The sequence below is a fragment of the Rhea pennata genome, chromosome 4 (assembly GCF_028389875.1).
Source record: "Rhea pennata isolate bPtePen1 chromosome 4, bPtePen1.pri, whole genome shotgun sequence".
In the NCBI taxonomy this organism is placed as follows: domain Eukaryota; kingdom Metazoa; phylum Chordata; class Aves; order Rheiformes; family Rheidae; genus Rhea; species Rhea pennata.
In genome coordinates, this window is record NC_084666.1 from 10,380,111 (window position 1) to 10,401,212 (window position 21,102).

At 37.2% G+C, this 21,102-nt stretch overlaps 1 protein-coding gene across 5 annotated transcripts in view; it reads left to right on the top strand.

Moving 5' to 3' along the window:
- Positions 1 to 26: 26 nt before the first annotated feature.
- GRK4 (G protein-coupled receptor kinase 4) overlaps positions 27 to 21,102 on the top strand; it is a 39,083-nt gene continuing 18,007 nt past the window's right edge. For 3 of the 5 annotated variants that reach the window (XM_062574552.1, XM_062574555.1, XM_062574556.1), the window contains exons 1-7: positions 334 to 569; positions 11,105 to 11,191; positions 11,883 to 11,995; positions 15,949 to 16,026; positions 17,127 to 17,227; positions 19,807 to 19,899; positions 20,931 to 20,994. In XM_062574552.1, coding sequence (XP_062430536.1) covers positions 518 to 569; positions 11,105 to 11,191; positions 11,883 to 11,995; positions 15,949 to 16,026; positions 17,127 to 17,227; positions 19,807 to 19,899; positions 20,931 to 20,994 — 588 coding nt within the window. In that variant the 5' untranslated portion in view covers positions 334 to 517. Of the gene's footprint in view, positions 97 to 333; positions 570 to 3,843; positions 3,916 to 11,104; positions 11,192 to 11,882; positions 11,996 to 15,948; positions 16,027 to 17,126; positions 17,228 to 19,806; positions 19,900 to 20,930; positions 20,995 to 21,102 lie in introns of those variants that run through there. The other 2 variants (XM_062574553.1, XM_062574554.1) reach the window with 2 other exon arrangements.

Below are 21,102 nucleotides of genomic sequence, written 5' to 3' on the forward strand. Positions count from 1 at the left end.
CTCTCGCGAGAGCTTAGACCAGCTCTCGCGAGACTTGTGGCACCTCGCCCCTCGCGCTGCGAGGAAAACCACGAGGGAAGCCGGGAAACGTTCAAGGTACTACATTTCCCAGCATGCAGAGCGCGGCGCGCTCCCCCATGCGGCAGCCCGCTGGGGGCGCCACCGCGGCGCGGAGCCTGCTGGGAGTTGTAGTCGCGAAGGGAGGGGGGAGCTCGGGGCGGGACGGGAGCGCAGGGGAGGAGCCGGCTGCGGTGGGCGGAGGAGGGCGGTCGAGCCATGGCCGGGGCGGGCGGGCGCTGCCTGCTGCTTGCCTCCGCCCTCGGGGAGGGGGGAGGCCGGTGCCGGGGCGAGCAGCGGGTGATGGGGAAGAGGCGAGCGCGGCGCTGAGGTCCTGCGGGACCGGATGAGCGGAGCCGCGGCGGCGGCCGGGGCCCGAGGAGGGGGGCGAAGGAGGCAGTAGGAGCGGCCCCGGGGCGGCCTCGGCGCCGGCTGCCCTGAGGGGAAGGAGCCCCCCGCCATGGAAATCGAGAACATCGTGGCCAACACGGTGCTGCTGAAAGCCCGGGAGGGTGAGAGGCGGCGGGGGGGGGGGGGGCAGGAGGGGGCTGGGCGCGTTCCGGGCGCGGGGAGGGGGAGATCGGCTCCGAGGTGAGGGGCGAAGCGGCGGCGGGGAGGGGGAGAGGAAGTGGTGGAGGGGGAGCGGGTGCGGAGGGAGGGGAGAGGGTCCGGCGGCGCCGCGGCGCCTTCCCCGCTGCGCCGGGCGGGAGCCGGCCCGGCCCCGAGGCACCTGCCCCGCTCCTGCCGCGGCGCGGAGCTGCTGTGGCCGGCCCGCGGCCTCGGCACCACGGGAGAGCCCTTTCCTCCTCCCTGCTTCAGGCTGTTGTGTCAAATGATGGGTTTTTCTTCTTTTGTTTTTGTCCCCCCCTCCCCCCCCCCCCCCGTGGTGATATTTTATGATCATTCATCTTTAGTTCTCAGATTTTTTATTTTTTTTAAAGACATATATCTATATCTAACTAAGAGAGGCTGAATAATAGCAGGAAGAAGGGACCTAAAATCTATCTGAAAGAAACTTGTACACTGTCTTGCCAAAATTCCTGCCTGCATTTTAAAACCAAACACCCAAGCTGGTGGATGCCACCAGCATTTTGCAGTTGAGTGTTTGCGTTAACCTAATATTAAGTGTGCCCTTTTTCATTAGGTTAATACTGACTGATTCACCAGCATCTTGAGTTGAGGATTTCCTTCCTCGATAACAAACATTTTTGAATAGATCTGAAACCTAATCTGAAGCATGATCTCTGTTTAAAACAAGTTCTGAAATAAAACTGTAGTGCTGCTTTTTGATTTACATAATTGTCCATTAAACAATCGCTTGAAAGCCTCCCCAGATAACCACTGTACCCGGTTTAGATTCTGGTTTTCAACTACAAAACAGGCGTATTTTCTCTTTTTGGATTGGATCCCGCTTTTCTTAATTGTGTTGAGAAGTTCCACTAGTTTAGTTGGAGCTATTTAAAGTGAGTAAGAACAACAGAATCTGCCCGTGTATGTTTTGCAAGTTCCTCTGACTCTAAATGGGTTTGGCACTTACGCCATTTGTGTATCCAGTTAAATATGCCTTAAGCAGCAAGAGAGGAAAATCAGCTTTTTGACTTTGAAGTGAGGTTTAAAAAGCAGAACAGTCATCGCAGTTTTGGGCCATTTCCCGATCTTAGTGGAAAAGACCACCTCAAACTAGAGGACAAGTTTTGGCTGGTTTCACTGGCAATGTGTGTCTGTGGTGGTGCAGCCTGGATTTGGAGTTTGCATTGAAGCGATCTGAGAAATGAAGGGAAAGTGGATTCTGGCTCAAAACTTTACTATACCCAAATCCTCACCACAAAGAGTGCAGTGGTAATCTGGAAAGGCTTTTAAGTGGCTGCTTAATGTCAGTTTGACCCTTTAGTTAAGGTTTCTCTATATTTAAAATAAATTATAGTGGTAGGACTGACCAAACAAGATAATTTAATAAACTAAATGAAAATTTAACAGCGACTGCTGTGAAGATAATCAGTTCTCTCTGATGGTAAACTTATAAGCTCTTTGGACTTTTGTTGGCCTGGACTCTTTTTTGAGCTTACGCATGCACACAAAAAAAGTGATTTCTGGCTTTGGAACTCCACTGGTCAACTGATGATAGAGGTCTTTTAATTTTTCAGGATGTCTGAGTCCCTATACTTGGGGTATTCAGTATATCACATTTGTCAAAGTACTCCCTGAAATGATTTTCTCTCTGTTGCATACTCTGGCTGGGGAGCCAGGGCCTTTTCATAAAATCTCTGTCCAGTCTCTTTTCTTATGTGTCTGGGAGAATGAAACTTGCGTAGATACGTTATTCTACTAAAATGTGCTATTGGCTAAAAGAACCTCAAAATTGAGATAGGAAAAACAGTCTTTCAGTTGTCTCTTTCCTTCTCACCTTTCTGTTGTCTCACTTTACAGAGTATGGAGAAGTGGGAGAGACCAAAAAAGTGCAGAATTACTGTTTCTTATAAATAGATGAAATCTTAAACTAGTATCAAAAGTTTAGTGATTTCTCTTCCGCTTCCCCCCTCCCCCCCCCACACACACATACAAGCTCAAGCCAAATCAGTAATACCTTTTCTAATTTTTGTGTGTTAAGGACTGGATAAGAGAAGGTATTTACGTGTATAAATATGTAAGTTTTATAAGCAAAAGTAATAAGACAGAAACTGCTGTGCTCTTGAAGTTTTCAGGGATGTGTTGAAAGACTAATGTAATCTTAAGTATGGTTTGCATGAGTCTCAGTCTAACCTGAGATTCCTTCATGATGGCAGTAAGAGTAGGAAAAAAAATCATAGTCTTGAAAGCATCTTATCAACCCCAACTCTTTTAACCTTAGAGATACGTTATCTTCATTTTACAAACATAGAAACTAGATTAAAGATGTTGCATACTTGCTCTCATCTGGATAAAGTATATACCAGAAGCATGATTAGAATTGAGAAATTCCTGGTACATAGGACAAGATTGAAACAAATGAGAATTGAGCACATACAACAGACCTAAAATTCAGATTATTAGCTCAAACTTTTACCCAGCAGTTTCCTCTAATACCTTCCTCTGTTGATTGTATTACTTTTGGATGTGATTACTTTTTGGGTTTTGTGTTTGTAGGTATGCAGAATTAGTGTAGTTTGAGCAGGTAGGTGCGTATCTACTGTATAAATCTGATTGGATATCTAGAAAGTAAGTTTAATCTAACTAGTGTGCTTAGACAAAATGCAGCTTTTTTTGCTATTTCTTCTGTTATGGAATGTGAATAAAAAGTGGTTCTACTGTCTACCTTTTAACTTATATTCTTGTCGTTAATTCATTTCATTAGAGACTTGAAGTCTTCTTTCAATGAGGGTTCAAAACCCTGTTTCCTGTGCAGGTACTTTAGGCAACAGGTAATAGCTTTGGCAGGATGATGTAAACTTGAAAATTCCTCCCTTGCAAGTCATTTTTTTTTTATGATGCTTTTGGCCCTTATTTTGAAAAGTGCAGCTACAGATCTATATCCATAGATCTATATGCAGCTATGTATAATCTGGCTTGAATCTTCTAATTCAGTTTGCTTGATGACACTGTTTTGTAAGAGTTAGCTAGTCTAGTTTGTTTGTTTGTTTTTGGTTTTTTTTTTCCAGGCCAGTTCAAACCTTGCCTCACTTGCCTTGCACCTTTCAATTTTGTTTTATGCTGCTATTCTCCAAGAGGATTTTTTTCAAACCTTTCCATAGACCAGGCTTTTGTAATAGAAGTTTGTCTGTTTCCAATAATGACTTGTAATATCTCCATAGCAGCTACAGCACTTATTTGTGTGAAGAAGGAAAGCTATGAGGATTACTTATCTTCTTTTAATGTAATTTTGTAAGTAATCAAATGCCAGCTGTTCATGTATGTGGGTGTTTGTGATGGCTCATACTATGTGACTTTTGTTTGTACCTACTATTTTAAAATATTATGGTAATGCAAAATACCCTGTTACGCTTTATGGACCAAAGACAGAGCTAGGAGCTTTGTGTGAATTTCTCTTTCCTCCTCCACTTTTTCTTCTTTCCACTTTGACCTGCTCATGCTGAGATCTAACCTTGCGAACCTATTTGCCTCCAGGTGAAAGTTCTCAAGGTTCTCATGCAAAGTATTTTGGGATCCCCATTCCTAGTTTGCTGGGATATGTGGCTTTCTGTGCCAATTAACCTCTCTCCCTCTTGTGTATATTTTTAAAGGGAAATCTGTATATGAGAAAGAATAGCTAATAGAAGGTTTTATTGATTGATGCCTTTTTTTAACAAAAAGAGAGGACTACTTAACCTAAACTCTATGGAAGAACAGCACAAATAGCTCAGTAGGAAAACAGATTATGCATAAAGCAAACTGATCTTGTTATGAGCATGGTGGTGTAGCAACTGAGATAGAAAAACTGTAGAAGTGCTAAGCTGTAACGGTATATGAACTGAACTGTGAGATAGATGATTTAGAAGCTTGTAATTTCATCATCTCTTTACTCAGATTTTAATGTATAGGGTTTTTCATGTGTAAAAGAATAATGTGCTATAACTTCTGGTTTTCTGTAAGAACAGAGAAATTAACACATTTTTCCCTAGCAGAAATATCTTTGAATTTAGTATCTCTTGAAAGAAATTGACGGATTTATCCTATAAATGGGAACAAATGACAAATATAAGCTAGTATATTCTGAAAGAAATGTAAAAGTTCAGAAATACGTTTTTATATTTACTTTTCTCTATATTGGTAGCTTCTATTTTTCAAAGTAATTTCAATTGCTCCCAATAAATTCTTTGAGTATGTTAAATTCACAAATTCATTTCATAACCCTACACATAGCCTGTAATGTTTTGAAGGAAATTCATCGGTGTATATTTTAAATTGCTTAAGAGCCTTTTTTCTTTTTAATTGCCTAAAGTAACAGGCTCCAAAAATACTTCCAAAGGATAGATCTGTAGTTCCTTTGAAGTCAATGGCTGTTTACTCCTGTTGAGGGACTATGCCAAGAGTACATTTTAAACATACCTGATCCATTTACATCCACTTTATTTATACATCTCTGGCATGAGCAACTTGTAAATGAGAATTGAGTCTACTGTTAGGAATATAATATGTATATCAGAATTGATTTAAGCTGAATTAAGATCAAGGCTCTGTGAAAAGCTGGCGGTTCCTTCAAGCTCTCTCTTGTATTGGCTGTAGCCCATAGCTGCATAAGGGATCAGATTGATTCACAGATCCAACTGGAAACAACTTGTTTTTGTGTTTATTTTGTTTTGTTTTAATTAGTCTTCAAATGGATCAGCAAACCCCTGCTGGTTTGATAGTTGTTAGGCACAAGCCAAGGATGGAGTTAGCGGTAACCTTTAAGTAACAAGTATGTTATCCTTGTCTGCTTTAAGCCAATGCTAAAATGTCACTGCTTGTGTAGGAAGGAGCTTGTTTGAGAACTGAAACTGGATTGATTTAACACTTCTCCCAGAAAATACCCGGATCACCCAGATTTTATGTTTGATCTCTGTGTTTAAAAACAACTGGAATAATTCTTAAAGAGAAATAAATCCTACTTTTACTTGCGACATAAGGTAATAATTCAAAATAGTATTGGTGGTGGCACCTGGGCAAATACTCTATATGTATTTGTAACTCAGAATTCTAAGGCAGTTGCTCAGAATACTGCAATTTGACTGTCGAATTAAACTGAAATCTTATTTCTGGACAAGTGTGACATCAAGGCACTCGTACCCAGACTTACAGTCTTCAAAGTCCTTTCATCAGCAGCAAATATGAATTTTATTGTGTATGAATGTCGTAAGTTCTTGCAGTTGCTGTTATTTTTGTCAATTCTTGCCCTTATTTGCCTATGTTCTATTGCACTTTCTTATTGCATTGTGTTTAAATTAATGTAAACTCATTGTGGCAGGAAACATGTCTTCCTGTGTTTGTACAGAATTATGCACAATGTCTGCTTTTTGTCCTTTATTTAACAAACTGTAATGAAAATGCATGTGGGCATGCTGGAATCAAAATAATTACGTTTACTAAATAAACACTGCATGAGAGGTCTAGTTATTGATACACACTGCTGCTTTGCTTACCTCGAATGTGGCAATTGTAACTAGAGGTTTCACAATCTATTTAAAGGGACTTTACTTCTTTTCTAGCTGCTGCAGTCCTGAGGTCAGTGCATACCATCGTGATAAAACAACCCTTACTCCTCAAAGAATTGGCTGTATAATTGGAGTTTTCTCGCCGTTTTGTTCTAGTAAACCATGTTTGTTAAGTTGTGATTATGGCCATATCAAAATAAAATGCATACAATATTATATTGTTTGACTGTGAGACTTCAATAATAAATTCTGGTTCAGATTAGTTACACTTACTTGAGTTGAGACAAATTTTTCATACCTAATTTCTGAAGAAATGCAGAAGCTGCTACATGTATGCACTAGCATTCTGAAATGTGGAAACGATTACTTGAATTTTATATAGAGCTGATGTGAAGAACCAGTTGTTCAAGTGGTTATAGCTGTGGAAACACTAAATGTTTGTGCATACAAACAAGCTGCCCAGATGTGCACGTAAATATGTGAAGTGTTTAATACTGCTTGCAGTATTATGCTGTAACAGTCAGATTAGCCAAGAGAATGCGAGCAATACTCAAGTTTCATTTTATGTACTTGAGAAGCATAAAGAATATTATCTTAAAAATGCCATAAAACTTTAGCTATCCTAGTTTTATTGTTTTACTTACTGGACTACTTGTATTTTTGCTTCTATTTGTGTTGAGAAGTCGTTGGTCTGTGTAACGCTGAAGAGTTAGGTGCCTACCTCCCACTGAATGCTGAATTTTCAGCTAGATGATTCTCGTAGATTTCCTCAGAGCTACAGCCAGCCACATGCATCAAACTTCTGGAAAAAAGGTTGTTCAATGTAATACTTAAAAAGAGATGTGACTTTGTTAAGCCTGATTGTTAAGCTGTGAATATGCCTGCTTTTCAAGGAACTGAGGTGTCAAAAAATGCATTTGACTTGTGCAATGGAGAAAAGCACAAAGATCCGCAAAGCAGCACCATATAAGCTGTGTCTGGGATTGGAAGCAAGACAGCCTTCCTGAAGTGGTGTTGTGTGTGAACTTGTCTTCTAGCCTGAAGTTAGCACTGCGTTGTTGCCTTTCTAATTTGAGGACCTGAGGTGTTAATTCTGTAGCATGTTGTGTCTTGAAGGTGCATCTTGCACAGCTGTTGAAGGCAAACCGTGAAAGTTTGTTACTCAGTGGACAGTGTTTACAAATATCTTTGTAGCATAAAGCCATAGTTAGCATGGATATTTTGATTCTTTGGCAAAAGGTTTTCAAGTCATTCGTGATAGGGATTAAGGGAAGTGTGGCTGTGATTAGGAGGAGATTTGAATTCATGTGCAATTTAAAACTCTCAGTTGCAAGTTTCTCAGATGTATGAGAACAGATGTGTTACAAGACAACGGATGTACTTAGATTTTTTTTTTTTCTCACAGATCTCAGTGCAGATGATGGAGCGCTTCTGTGTCAGTTCTTTTATATTTTTTTCACTGAACCTCTTGATTATACGGCTGAAGGCATGCTCTTCTCGGTGCGATTGAGTGCTTTCAGAGCTCGTCTGGGTGGGGTCTAGTGTGAATTTCTCAGCTAGTATCTGACAATCTGGTTTGTGGGATAAGTTTTGCAAGAATGATGTAGCAATCGTGCCCTTAAAGGCTGTGTAGCTGTGTGCTTCTCAAGCCTAAAGAAGGATGTTGTAGTATTTGCAGTCTACAGGCTGGAAAGCTGAAGCATGGAGGTCTCTGAGCACCTCAGCCGCAGAATTTCAGTGGCAGCGTATATCTGTTGAATCTTAGCACCATATGGTCTGTGTACTTTTATTAACAAAACAGAGCAAGATACCTTCAATGAAATGACTTTCATTGTGTAGTAGAGACAGAAAAACTGGATTCTGTCCTATCACAGGGAAGATTGAGTAATAATGTTCAATGAACATTGTGCTCAGTGATATGAAAGCGTGTTACAAATACTGCTTATAAGGAAGATGACTGTGGTTATGGGAACTCCACATGATGCTTTGAAAAATATTCTTAGCTGTCTAAATCTGTTTCTTGTCATACGTAAGATGTTCAAACCCGGCTGTAAACTTAAAGGATGAAAATTTGAAGTATTTAAACCTTTGCATACCATATTCCGATGCAGTGATCTAACTGAATTTTTAAGAAAAAGCATGTCAAGAGGTAAATGCCTCCAGGGCATAATTCCGGTAAGAGAAGAAGGTAACATTCTTGTATGTACTTGAAAATGTAATTGCAGTGTTTTCTCCTCATAACTAACGGTGTGTTGCTGCATCTACTCTTCTTATAAAAGATGAGTCGCTTCAAATTGGACCTTGTTCTAGCCAATTACATCTGAAAGGCAAAAATAATAATTAATCTGAAAAACATAGGGCAGCTGTAAAGCAGACTAACCTAATGGCTTTGTTGGCATATTGGAAAAGGAGCTGTTGGTCTCTCTGGAAGAATTTTATCTGAAATGTTTTACGATGAGATCCAGAACAGAAGCTTGGAAATCAATATTGAGACACTCTTACAAACCACAGTTGTTATAATTTGATTTGTTACTTGTTTTGAACTACCTCAGAAATGGAAAAGGATTTTGCAAATTGGGAATAATTTGAGAAACAAGTTGTCCTCCTCAGTTACTTTTACCAGAAACAGCAAATTTATCTCTAAATGAAGTGGACATGCATTCTCTTTACATTACTGGGATAAATGGACTTTTTTTCCATGTCCTTGCTGTAAGTCTAAGGACAGTCAATGTGAAGACAAGAGAAAGCATGGTGACTTGTTGATACTCATAAAGCACTTCATTCTTATGTATCACTAATTATGTAGCCTTATTGAATTTCTGTAAGATGGGTGAATTTAACCGTGTTACGGTATGTGAAAAGTCTCTTTTATAAAATTAAGTTTATAGTGGTGATGTAGTAAGTATTTTGTAAACTATTTGGGGTAAAATAGGGCATACTTTCTTAAACTGGAGTTAAAGTCTGAAGCACCACTGATCCTCTTTTTGGTGTTTCATTCTTAGGCTCTATGTCATCGTCTGAAGCACAGTCAATGTCACAGTTCACTTTTATTTTTTCCAAAAAAAAAAAAAAAAAAAAAAAAAGTGACGTGAATTTGGGTTAGTTTGTCACTTCTGGTCAACATTCATTGTACCGTGTCATGGAGAAATGAGTCTTTTATGAGCAGTTTCTAACAACAAAATTTACCTTCTGTGGTCCTTGCAGCTTAGCATGATTCTTCAGTGGCACAGTTTGAGGTGGGGGGAGTGGAAGCTTCTGTCCAGTGTTTCTTAGTCATATAACAATCTATATCCATCCTTCTTCTGTTCAAAATACATTTCCAGCGTATGTATGTAAAGCATTCCTTGATTTTTGTTGTTGTTGTTGTTTTCAGTACTGTTGGAAATGCATCTCTGAAAAATCAAACCGCACAGAGCGAGGATATGCTCAACTTTTTTTGTTGTTTCTAACTTGAGCATCAAAACATTTTGTTAAACTAGGAAGAGTTGGTTTTAATTATGCTAGTAATACAACAGCTTCATGATTAATTTTGAGACTACATAAGAGAGGAAGTAAATTTAAGTATCTATATTCTAAAATACTTTGGAAGGTGAATGACTTACCAAGCAGCATTAGGAAGTGAGAGTGCAGTATAACTTTTTCAGAGAGTAGGTATTAGTTCAAAGAATCTGCAAGAGAACATTTTAGGGTTTTGTATTCCTTACTCGTTTACTTTTCTACTCATATTGGAGCTGAGAGTGTTTTTTGCAGCAGCACGGTAAGACATCAATGTTCCTGTTAGAAAAGATCTTGTAAATTTTCATATGAGCTAAGGTAATGCTCAGCTGGAAGTTGGAAGTGCTCTGACTGCAGTGGTGGTACTCTTAAAGAAACTGTATGTTTGAGTGAAGAGATAATATAGAGGTTTTGTTATTCTGACACTGTTGGTTCCTTTCCCACTAACGATTTAATTTTGAAAGATTTGAGAGTAAAGTCTGCTGCTTAATTTCTATTCAGTTAACTTAGGGTAACTCCCTTCCTTTCTCTTCTGTTGTGGTTAGCAGTATCTACTGCTGGGCTACAGTTAGAAAATATCTGTGCACTTTTGCTACTGTTCTATCATGTGGAAACACATCTGGTGATATCATGTAGTAAAATCATTTTTTAAACTATTTTGCAACACCAAAATTGCTCTTCCACTGAAATGTTTTGCTTTTTTTTTTTTTAAAAAAAAAGCAGTCCTGCATCTCTCTCTCTTTTCTGAAAAGTATGTATGCCCTCTGGTAAGAGAGTTTATTTCTTCAGGTCCAAATAAATGTGCTAAAATTCTAATTTTAACGTAGGAATGGCGCACAAATATATTTTTGAGACAAACAATGGGGAAGATACTGTAGTAGTTTATTTTAATAAGTTTAATACTAGTGCTGTGAAATCTAAAGCAGTGAAAAGATCTAGATTCTACAACAGTTAAATTTTGTCTAATACTATATATGCCTCCTGCAGTCTAGAATAAATGGTATATATTTCTATAATGTACACTCATTCATCAGTAGGGGTCTATTGTTATTACTACTACTGCCTTAAAAAAAAAAATTCGTTCTTTGTATTTTGTTATTCAACTTCAATGCCTTGTGTTCTTGACCATAGTTGAGAGAGAACTCACGCTTTTTGATTTTTTTTTTTATGTTGTTGGTGTTCAAGTTTTATGTGTTTTGCAGAATACCTAGATATTTGTGTGCACAGCTAAAATGCAAAATGTTGGTGTTGCAAAAGGCTTTCAGCATTTTTCGTGTTTCATAGGAAAAATTCTCCGTATCAATTTGTTACTGGATTGGATGTGCTTCTTTGTAGGCAGGATAAGCAGCCTGACAGATCTGTGCAGAAGTGACCTAATTTTTTGCAGTTCAGAATATATACTGACATAGTATTGTATTTTACATTACTCATATTTTTTCTTCTAGGAAAACGGAGCGGACGTAGTAAAAAATGGAAAGAGATGCTGAAGTTACCACCTGTTAGTTATTGTGAAAGCATTAGACATTCAATTGGTAGGTGTCCTGTAGATAGTCCATCTGATTTTTGGGAAGGGGAGAGTTTGGTGGTATTAACTAAAGGCTTCTTTCTTACTTCTCAATGCTAATTAACAAAAATTAACAAAAAAGACCTTTAATGTAATGAACAATTTATAAGAAGATAAGTTTATGAGAAGGTAAAAGCTGTATTGTAGCTCCTTATGTGTTAAACTAATCCTAAAAGAAAAATTCACAAAGCCGTTAATTGGAAAAAGGAATCATGTTGTAACTTGAGTGAGAAAGAACTACATTTCACTTTTTTCCTTTTTAAAAAAATAATTTTTAACTTTTTCTATTCTTAAACTATAGTCCTTCTTTCCACAACAGTCTTGTTTGCCTTGGGATTGCTATTTCATAGCCTTCCTGACTTTTCTTCCTCCCTTTCCTCCTGCCCCTTCTCTTTATTTCCACCTTGTCCCCCCTCCCGGCCTGGAATCTAAATATTCAAAGAAACCCTGTTATTAATAAATGTGATAGGATTTAAGGGGCAAATATGGTTAGATCTTTCACTATTCTTTGTGACCACTTCATCTGTCTTTGATGTCATTATTAAATATGTTACCGTGAAGTCTTGATGTTCCAGCTAATGTTTTCTGACCCATTTCAAATGAGAGTAAGGCCCACACTGGCTTATAATAAAGGTATTTATTTCTTATCTCTTGCTCAGAAAAAGACTATAATCAGCTTTGTGACAAACAGCCTATAGGAAGACTTCTCTTCAGGCAGTTCTGTGATTCCAGACCAGACTTGAAAAGATGCATTGAATTCCTGGATGCAGTGGTAAGCAGTGAGAAATCAGGGATGGATATTGTAGGCAGTAGTTTCTTCTGAAGTTTAAAAGAATGCTATTTTTTTCTAAGCACGTTTGTGTGTGAAAATGTACATGAAAATGTAGTGAAATTGACTTTGTCAACTGTAAAGCTGTAATTTTTGATGCGTGTGGACAAACTCTGACTTCGTTAATTAAAGGAATATGTTTAGTGCTTACTGTAAATCTCTGCCATCTTGGTGTGGTCAGAACTACAAAAATGGTCATGATGGGAATGAGAGAGAGAATTTTGGAAAGACCATGCTGTGTTTGACTTTGAGCCTAATAAGTAATACTCATTGCACACACTTTTTATGGTGTGAACACAGACTTGAAAATGTTGCAACTTGTAAGGAAGCCCTAGGCTAGACAGAATGTGCTAATTAGAAACATAAAGTGGAGATGAAAATTTAAAGAACCTTCTGGGGAAGGAGAGAAACCAGATTTCAGAGAACAAGGGGGAAAGTTTTTATCTTGATATTTCACCCTTTTTAAAAGAAGGAGGTGCAGAGGGAAGAAGCATGCCCACAGCTGTATTTTGTAAAAATCCCAAGGCAAAATTCTTGTGGGGAAGAGGAGAGCGGCGAGAAGGGGAAGCAGATGAGACAGCCTTGCAAAATTTTTCCTTACCTGAGAGAATGATAGCTTGGAGCTTTTTCCTCTGTCCTTTTCCTTCATAGTTGATCAAAGAGCACTAAGATGTAGTTTTAGGCTGAGATTGCTGCCAAGAGAACGTTTTTCCTTATCCTATGTATTTTTATTCTTATTTATAAGCAGGAAACAAATACTCAGAGAATGTAAGATGGGTAGTACTTCTGCTTATATGCTTACATAAAGCCTCAGAATGCAAGATGGCCCTGAAAGCTGCACGATGTAAGGGTGTAAACTGAATTACTGCTCTACCCTTCCACCTCATCATATCTCCCTTCCCCTTGCAAGAATATAAACTGAGGCTTTTGATCAAGTAAAAAGGAATTTTCAGTGTGAAATAAACTGCAGAGTTGCCCTTTGTTTATGTTATTTTGGAGCTTTCTTCATTTTTTGAAATCAAGAACAACATTTTTACTATGCTGGAATGCATGTCTCATCAGAGATTCATCACCACACAGAATGAAAAAGATTCTTAACAGTGAAAAAAACACTTTTTTTTTCCTTTCTTCTTTTTCTCTGTGGTCAGTGAATCTGAGCAGCTAAGTCTATGCTCCAGGTGCTTTTCATACATGACATTTTGATTTTCAGGAGCTGTTTCTACCACCAAATTTCAGAGGCTGGTTGGCAACACAGAATGAGTTTAATAGAAATCCAAACAGTGGAGCTAAATATCTTGGGTTAAATATACACCTGAGACTTTGAGCAGCGTGCAGTGGGGATACCACTGACAAATCTGATGTACCCTTAATGATCCAATGTACCTAATGGTTCAAGAGTTGTCTCTTGTACACATTTTTAATCCTTAGGAGCTTAGATAAGGAAAAGTAGAATATTAGTACTAAGGGGAAAAACCTTAAGCATGCTGTAAGGCATGGGTCTTTTTGCTGTGCAGATGTTCTTTCTCAGATCAAATTGCCTCTACTTGAGAATTAACTGTGTTTTACACTGAATATTTTGAATTGTTTTGAAGTATACAACTTATAATGTTATATGGATTGCAACACTAGTGTAAATCTGAAAAAAGAAAAATTCATAGTTGTGATATTTGATCTAATGGACAATTTCACAATTTACTCTTTTTTTTCCATCACGATTTTTCAAATGGAAGATTAAAAAGGTACACTTGGAAATCACAGAAATGAGAAGTCTCTTAAGAGCTAAGATAACCTCTAATCTGTGACTTTCACGATCTGCAGGCTACCATGCTCTCTTGATCAAGGAAGTGAGATATAATATCTAGTGTCTCTTACAGAGGATTCCTGAGTTAGCCTGCTTCTCTTTTCTCTTAAAATTGTTCAAGCTTGGTTGGTTGTTTATGAGGGGCCATTCATGACATTAATGTGAAGGAGAATGCTGTAGATTCCTTTTTATCTTTGGTTATTTGTATCAGATTTTTTAAAAAATTAATTTTAGACAATATTTTTTGTGAATAAACTTTCTGTCATAAAATGACTATAGGGAGTCTTAAGAGCCTGATGTTTTAATTTACAGTTTTCTGGTTCACTTGGGGGAAGCACAATTATTTCAGGAGGCCGAAATGACAAATTCAAGGCAGTAAAATGCTACATTGTCTTCATATTTTGAGTACTAAGACTGATAAGCTTTAATTTTTAAGAAAGTGTGGCCTTGCAGTGTCTTAGGCTTTACAGAAAGAAGAGTTGTGGAATAATTGAATATAAGGGGCAGAAATTAAAGGAAAGGGTTAATTTAATCTAATAATCTAGTGACTCATTTCAGTAGCTGGGGAGAAGGTTACTCAAGTATGAAAAAGAATGGGTGGCAACTCAAACTTCTCTCTCGAACTTTGTGAGTAATCGAAATTAGTTGACAAGACTCTCTTAAACTTCCTTTTAAATTGCAATATCTGCTTAAAACAGAATGCCTAACTTAAGTTAATGACTACTTTGACATAATTGAAAATGTTAAAGATAAGGGCATTGCTGCGGTTGATTAACTATTCTGACCTGCTGAGGTTGCGTGAAGGGTGCGAAGAATTCTTTACCATTGGGCTGATTGCTGTGGAATTAAAGCAGCAAAACCGAGAGCTTACAACTGATGAGTTTGCTATTTTGAAGTCGTTGATACCATAATATTTCAGCAGAAGGAAGTGTGGATGATTTAGTCGTGAGATAGTATGGGTTAGGTGATTGATCATAGAAATGAAATTTCAAGAATTCTCTATTTCCAGAATTTGTGTGTTCTGTTCTTGAAATTCTGTTTTTCGGGTGTGTGGCTTTCTTTATGTAACTTCTCTTCTGCTGATTAGATCAGTCATGTGGAACTTCCATTGAGATTCTTAATGATTGTTGTCTCATGATGCCAAAATGTTGTTTTGTGTAATATAGTCCTCCATTCTGGAGGTCTGCCATATATTCTTTGTATCTAGATGCATACATATACATCTTGAGGTATGAAATAAAACAGTTTTGATTGAGTTGGCCCAGCTTACCAAACTAACAGATTGCTGTTTGAGATTGGGGGAAGGATGAATTGGAAACGAACAGATTCTGTTACCTTTAAAAGTCATAGTTTCTGATATCTACTTCTAAAGTATTTCTTACAATTATTAATAGTAACCAGTCCTTGGAGTTTTTTAATACCAGTTTGTCTTTTTCTTTTTCTTTTTTTTTCTCCTGTGAATAGCTAGCTCTGGCACAGTATCGAGCTGCTAGTTCTTTATCTGCATAATATACTTTATTGCACAGTGGTGTCTCTTGATACCACAATGTCATATATCACTAAGTCAAAAACTTCACAAAATTTTGTAACTATTCATTTTTCTTTTATCTTCTCAAAGAATGAAGTAGGGCTTATTTGACACCTCATTTATTTTTGGTTACCATAGCATTGTGGGAAGTAATAATAAATAATCACCTTTTTTCTTTACTTCATCGTTTTATGCCAGGTTTACCAAGACTATAACAAGGCAAAAAACCCTGGATCACTCTGCTCTACAATACTGCATAAATATTATTTCACTTTAATTTTGCATCTACTTTAACCTCTTAAGATGTAGCTTCTGTAACTGAAACTAGTCAAATTGCTAGTTTCAATACATTTTCTGAAAGTTAAATTCCATGTGCTTTTTTTCTTTAAGATTGCTTTTTAATATGTAGCCTAAAATCTTTAAATAGATTTAAAACAATGAGAACATTCGGTTCTTTCTATTAGGAGCATCCTGGTATTTGTAGTTAAAATTTACCTAGCATCATGTTAAAGAATGCACTACTAAATAACTTTACGTAAAATTTAATTTTCAATTCCATTCCACTAGGCAGAATATGAGGTATCTTCAGATGAAAAACGTATAGACTGTGGCCTGAAAGTTTTAGAGACCTACTTCACTAATGGGGTAAATATATTACATTGCAAAATATTCTGTCAACTTTGGTGTAAATGTCAGATAAGTTAAAGACCTAAAGAATAAATGGTTGCGTTGCTTTTCCTAAATGGACTAATGACGTTTTAGTTCCATTTTTTTTTTAACTTTCTGAAACACTGTCTTCTAAAATTGTGAAACTTGATATCAGCTTGAGCAGAAACCATGATGACTTATTCACTTGTGTTTTTAAATTAAAATACTGATCTGAAGTGAAGATACATTCATCATTTTGCATCTAAAGAAAACTTATTAACAAAGTAACTCAGGGTTTTGCAGTCTGGGAACATAAGAATGAGGAATTCCTGAAAGTCAAGCTGGGCTTTTTTGTTTACTCCTATATGGGCTTGATGAGTTAGCTGTAAATTTATAGAGTTGCTGCAAGTTTTCACAAAGTTAACTGATGTTTTGTTCTGGAGCATGCTGTTTGTCTTCTGCATGGAGGTCATTAATATCTGCTCTTTTTGCATATATTAGATTGATTTTTAAGAATCTTTGGCAACTGATAGAAGCTGTTTTGTGTATGTGTGATTACACACTTACTCTTTATGAATAGATATTCCTTCAGCTTCTCTTACTCTGGTCAAATTCATAAAAGTTTTCTTCAAATTAACATTTTACAGATGCTATGAAAGTAGATAGACTGTAAGGTAGTCACATCTCTAATAGTTTCTTTGGGACTACCAAATGTAAAATGCAATTTTGGTGAAAACCAGATTTCTGTGAACTGGTTTGAGATATTTTTCCAAACTGCTTGTTTACCCCTCCCACCCTTGTCTTCCTGCCAGAACAAATAGGTACTTGCTTTCATGGTGGCAGGCATATCAGAAGAAGAAGAAAGTGGAATTGTTGCCAAATCTATTTCCTAAAGTATTGCAGTAGAAATGCGTTGAAAGATTTGCAGTTCATTGTAATGAGGAACAAATACAAGTTTTGCCTAAATCTGACTTTTCTGGTGTTCTCTTTTAGTGCTTTTCTATATTAGCATATTTTATTTTACTTAAAATACGGAACTTTTACTGTTTTTTTAATTTATTTACAAAATTGTCTTTATTTTTTTCCATTATGTAAAGTCTGCAGCACACTTGCCAGAAATACCTCAGGAAACAGTAAATGAATGTAAAGCGAGACTGGAAAAGAACCCATCTAAAGATCTTTTTATGGACTGTACCAGGTATGTCAAAAATGAATAATGCTAAGTTTAAATATTGCAGGAGAACTTCATGTGTGTCTGAGACAAATGAAAGGTGAAGTTATTACATGCATTAGTATTTGATCTCTATGAGTATAATTAAGAAACTAGGAACAGGATTCACTAAAGGACTGGGTTTCTTTCAGAGAGTTTAAACACCTGACTTTTGCAGAATTTCTTTTTTTCTTTAATGCTGAGATGCATAATCATTGAAGGCTGTCTTATTTATTTTTGCGTAAGATCTTACTGTTGTCTGCAAATTCTTTATCTGTTATCAGGAATTCTCTAATTTAGAGTAGTTTTTTCTCTTTAGTATTCTTTCACATTTTGATAGTGAGCGCTTTTTCCTGAGAAGGTGCTTGCAAAATACGAAGTTATATGTGGAAGCCTGAAACATTTGTGAACAATGTTATATACTTGATGGCTCTTGAAAATGAGTTGCACTCAGCCTAACAGATATATTCCGTTAGGATAGCTGATTAAAGGGTTGATTGAAATGCTTAGTGCAAATAGCAAACAAATAGCTGCAAGTAGCACAATTTGATTTTGCTCTGGAGTCAAGTAGTGATATTTTATACAGCTGCAGCAGGGAAAGCTTTTCTTTGAGGGACACTACATGTTTACCAGTGTTCCAAGTCTTTCCAGGGCTTTTACATTTCTAATATTACTGGTTCTTCAAGGCGTGCTTGATCATGTTTGCCTGAAGAGTTGCAACGTGTTTTGTCACTGCTTGGGTCATCTCCCTGGCAATAGAAAATAAGTATACTTTACAACAACCTGAGACTAAAAGATCGAAAGGCATGTGTGAGCACCTAATAAAACTTGTTTCAAATGGATGTTCTGTCTTGTATATCATCCTGTTCCCTCTGTCCAATAAATGTCTGAGTGCAGTTTGAGTGGTGCTATTTTCCCAATTTCTTTTTCACCTGGGTGATTAGCTTAAGAGGAATGATAAAAATATGTGGCACACAGGTTTGGATGTCATTTAGTATTTAAATTTCAAATTCTAGAACAAAATTCCTTTACATTCTTTCAGAGAATGTAGGATAACTTGTAGATCCTTTCCTGTAAATATCTTTCAGAAGTCGTATCTGTGGGGTTGTAGTTGGTTGCATAGCATAGCTATTGAGAGAGAGAGGCTTTATTTCTGAACAAGGTATTACTCTTTTTGGCTCTATTCTGTCTACTTGAAAATGGAGATATGGTACTTCACCTGTGGTTTCCTAATACAGAATTCTTAGCAGTGAAGCTGAGGCAGATTGATTTTTATTTTTAATTAATATTAATAAAATATTTAGATTCTGACTACACATACTGTTTGATGTCTTTGTTATGTTGAAAGGGATTTGGGAGGGGGCTCTTCTGATGAGTCCTGTTTTATATTAATCTTTAAGTAATATTTTGTTTTTAAATACTTATTTAAACACTGGTTGATGAACTTCAGCTTCCCTGAAAAGATGCACTCTTTCAGATCAATCTTGGGCTTTTAAAAGCTTTGTTCTGAGCCATAAAATGCTTGTTCTAGCTACAGGTCAGTGCTACAAATTGAAATTCATCAGTTCTGGCCAGGCTGTCTTTCCAGTAACTTTGCTTTTAAATGTGCTCATTAATTGTCATATGTCTTAAGAGCTCTCATTTTTCTAAAAAGGCTTTTTGGTACTTATAAATTAACCTTAGAGATCCTATGTTTTACTGGTGAAGCAAAAACTAAGGTAATTCTTATAAAACTCTAATATATTATATTTTTTTTTCTACTGAGCTAGTTTGGGTATGTCATTGTGTTGATGGTGAGATAGCAGACTTTTTGTAGTAGGTTAGCCGCTAAGTTGTGACGTGATGCTTCTAAGGGCAACGGTGAGTAGATGTTAGAGGTTGCAACACTTTTTTTTTTTTTTTTTTTTTTTTTTTTTAATGCTACAGTCTGTGGATAAGCTAAAAAAAACCCCAAGAAGTTGTAGATGGATGGAATATAGAAGCCAAAGAAAAGAACTTAAACTTAGCATTCAACCCCCCTTTCTTCAATTACAATCATTCTGATGTACCCAAAATTTTAAAAGACTACTGAAAAAAGTGTTAGGACCAGCCTTTTGACAGAGAACTGTGATCTTGCAGGAGTTCTCATGATAAGCTGTTCTGAGAGTCTTATGTTTCTCTGCGCTTTACGGCCTGACTGTTATGGTAGAGGTGGGTGATAGGGTGAGGAGGGAACTTCTTTCTCATGCATAAATCCTGGCATTGATGTATGGGAAGTACTTTCACCTGATAATGCTGTGCAGATGCGCTTGAAGACAGTTAATGCGAATACATACACGTCAAACTTCTAGTTACTATAGTAAGTAGGAGTGTCACTGTGCTCCTCAGTGGTTTTAACCTAGGTGTGTCTCAAAGTGAGCAGTTAACTGTCACATAGAACTATTCCTGTCAAAACACTAGTGAATAACAAGACAATGTTCTCTTGCCTACAGCTTCACTGATGTGTTTGGTTTTAAAAGGATGATAGCGTCTCCTGCTTTATCAGTATGTCAGTATAAGAATGACTGATTTTATTTTCACATCCCTAGAGTTGTCCATGAATATTTAAGCAGAAGACCTTTTGAAGCTTACCAAGAAAGTGTGTATTTTTCCCGTTTTTTACAGTGGAAATGGTTGGAAAAGTAAGTTCATTTATGATGTTTACATTACTGTTTTATTTTGTGGACACCTCTGCTTGTTATGCTACAAGCAATGTAGAGCCCCAATCAATGATACTACTTGCCTGAGAAATTATAATCTGAAAAACAAGATGTAAAGAAGGATATTGGTGGAACAGTTAAAGAGCTGATACTCTGGCTGAAGTGTCTGTCCAGGAGTCGTTAAGTGGTAAATTTGTTTTAGAAAAATACGAGTTTATTATTATATCCATATGTTTAGCTGTCAAGTTTGTAGTGGGATACCAATCCTTCTGGGAATTTCTATCGGCATTTGGTTTCAAACACGGTCTAATTAGTGACTAGTGAGCAGAATGGTTTTGTTACCCATTATGTGATTAGGTAACTAATCAGTTTTTCAGGTAGTTGGGACAAAGATCTGATAATTGAAAGTCACCAAAATCTTTATATCAGCATCTGTTTGGGGGCTTCTAAATCAACATGAAATGAATGTCCAAACTTTTTCAGAAGTCTGAAGTTGGTACAGGATGATATTGAGCACTTCTGGAAATCACACAACATTAATTTTATTAATTATTTCCTATTGCTTTCATTTTTACTGAATTGAGGAGAAAGGAAGAGAAATAGATGTAACTCAAACCAAATTCTCTACCAAATGAACCTAGTAAAAGTTCCGTTTGCGTCCCTAAAAACTGAACAGCATTAACACTGAATGCTCTTTAAAGAAATAAACACCACCACCATCATTTAGAGCCTTACTTTTTCTTATCCTAAACAGTGTAGGGCCTAATCCCACCTCGCCCCACCCCCCCCGCCCTGCTGTTTTGAATGTTTGACCACATGAAGCTAGTAAGGGTACCCCTTTCATTTGACATTGAACTTGTAATACGGTCTTCATGTGGTCAAGGCAACATTTGTTCAACTGTCAGATGCTGTTCAGAATAGGAAGGAGAAAATGAACACGGACCTTGGGAAGGGGGGGAATTAAAATTTTTTTGTAATTCCTGTTACAGTTACTGTTTCTTTCTGTTAATTAGGCAACCAGTAACCAAACACACATTTAGGCATTACCGAGTGCTAGGCAAAGGTGGATTTGGAGAGGTGAGTACTGAGGCATCTTTCTACAAGGCAATCCTTAAATGTTAATACACAGGAAAAGCTGATTTTATCTCTCGGTTCTGTTAACAATCTACTTTTGACATATCAATA